This window comes from Kryptolebias marmoratus, linkage group LG2 (genome assembly GCF_001649575.2).
Source record: "Kryptolebias marmoratus isolate JLee-2015 linkage group LG2, ASM164957v2, whole genome shotgun sequence".
In the NCBI taxonomy this organism is placed as follows: Eukaryota; Metazoa; Chordata; class Actinopteri; order Cyprinodontiformes; family Rivulidae; genus Kryptolebias; species Kryptolebias marmoratus.
The window spans coordinates 22,451,757-22,453,532 of NC_051431.1; the positions used below are offsets into that span (position 1 = coordinate 22,451,757).

General features: G+C 48.3%; 1 protein-coding gene across 5 annotated transcripts in view; it reads left to right on the plus strand.

Annotated features, from left to right (window-relative positions):
* Positions 1-411: 411 nt before the first annotated feature.
* Positions 412-1,776, plus strand: part of igsf11 (immunoglobulin superfamily member 11) — a 148,484-nt gene continuing 147,119 nt past the window's right edge. For 3 of the 5 annotated variants that reach the window (XM_017434362.3, XM_017434364.3, XM_017434363.3), the window contains exon 1: positions 412-543. In XM_017434362.3, coding sequence (XP_017289851.1) covers positions 483-543 — 61 coding nt within the window. In that variant the 5' untranslated portion in view covers positions 412-482. The remainder of the gene's footprint in view (positions 544-1,776) is intronic. The other 2 variants (XM_037980985.1, XM_025010128.2) reach the window with 1 other exon arrangement.

The following is a 1,776-nucleotide window of genomic DNA, read 5'->3' on the forward strand; positions in this document are numbered from 1 at the left end:
GACGGGAGGAGCAGCAGGAGCAGCAGGAGCAGCGGGAGCAGCGGGAGCAGCAGCCTCACAGCGGCCCCTAGGTCTCTCCCTCCGGGCGGACAGGAGGAGCGCAGACAGGCGGGTGGGGGGGACGCCGAGTTCAGCGCGAGGCGTGCGTAAAAGCGGACTGGAGAGGTCTGGGAAAGCAAATTACTCCTGGAGTCGCCGACCACAACCAAGGAGGAGAGGAGGAGTGATTACAATTAAACACATTAATTAAAAACAAACAAACAAACAAAGTCTTAAATGAACTTTCCCCTCCAGTTTAGACGCTTCACATCGCTTTGGAGGAAAGTCGGCACGCGGCGCGCCGCGTAAACCCCCCCCCTGCTTCCTCCCGTTTCCCCCACGAGGAGCGCTTACTTACTTTTCTTGAAGGAGTCCCCGAGCCGAGCTGAGCTCTCCGCAGAGACAGGGACGCGAGGTCCAGCCGCGGGGGGCATCTAAGAATCATGGTGAAGTTTCAGAACTCGGACCTCTGGATAGCCTGGATGGTTATTTTCTGCATGGAGGGTAAGTTGTGCGACTTTTGGAAACTTGTGCGACCTCTTCCCCACGGCAGCTGTTGTCGATATTGTTAACAATCATTATAACGACGGGACAGGGGGGGTCCACATTTGTTTAACAGGGGGAGAGGGCAACAACGAGACAGAATTAAAACTGTGCCAAAGCGCCTCTCCGAGAGCGCGTGCCGCGGCCGTTTGATCCCAGCCCTCCTTATTACAGTATGTTTGGACCAGGCTGACAAATCCCTGGCACTTCTACTAAAACCCAAATCACTCATTTTTTTCTCCTCTCCTTCCCCCTGTCTTACTAGTCGCCATCATGCCGTCTCTCTCTCCCTCTCTCTCCAAAGCGTTTTTGATTTGCGCCCGTCTTATCTCCTAATGCGCTCTGTCTTGTCTCGTGTCGCTTGTGCTGCTCTTACACAACAGGATGTCTCAAATGATCTTTTTTTTTTTTTTTTGTTTTAAAGGCACGTCGACGCCACTGATACGAACATTTATAACAAACAGGAATAAATAAAATAAAATAAAACAGAAAAAAGGTTGGTACAGTAGGGAGAGTGTCCGTGTTTGGAAATAGAAACGGAGCAGACGGTGGAGAGCTGCGCTCGCTGGTAATCCGTCCGATTAACGAGAAGTAGGCTATGGTGAGCAGCGGCGCAGGAGACCCCAGAGGAGAGGAGGGGGAAAAAACACACTCTGTGTGTTCCTACAGTTCTCCACTGGGAATTACACTGTGTGCCTGGATGGATGCTGACCTTACTTTACTTCTTAGTCCAGTGCCACTACTGTATTTCCTGCTGTAATCCGACTCTGTACTTGTTGAAAATACATTCAAGTTAAGTGGGACTGTCTCACTTATCTAAAAATACCTAAATGAGGCTATTTAAAAAGGCAGTTAACAACAACAACAAAGTTGAAATATTTTCTGTTTAATGTAAAGTTAAAAAGTTTAAAACAGAATCCTGAGATTTGCTCAGAGGAAGCCTCAGTCTGGTGTCAGGAGAAAAAAATGAATATTTCCTCTGAATCACAAACTGTAATGTCAGGTTGAGACAGAACAACTGTGTGAAACTGAATTAAATTTTGATTTGCCAGGTGTTTCCCCCTGCTGCTCGCCTTCTTTTTTTTGGTTTCCACACCTCTGCAGTCAGCCCTACTTACCATGTGTGAAAGCTACAAGATGACATTTACATGGTCTGTTTTCGTCTGATAAAACAATTTTACCCCCCCACCCCCC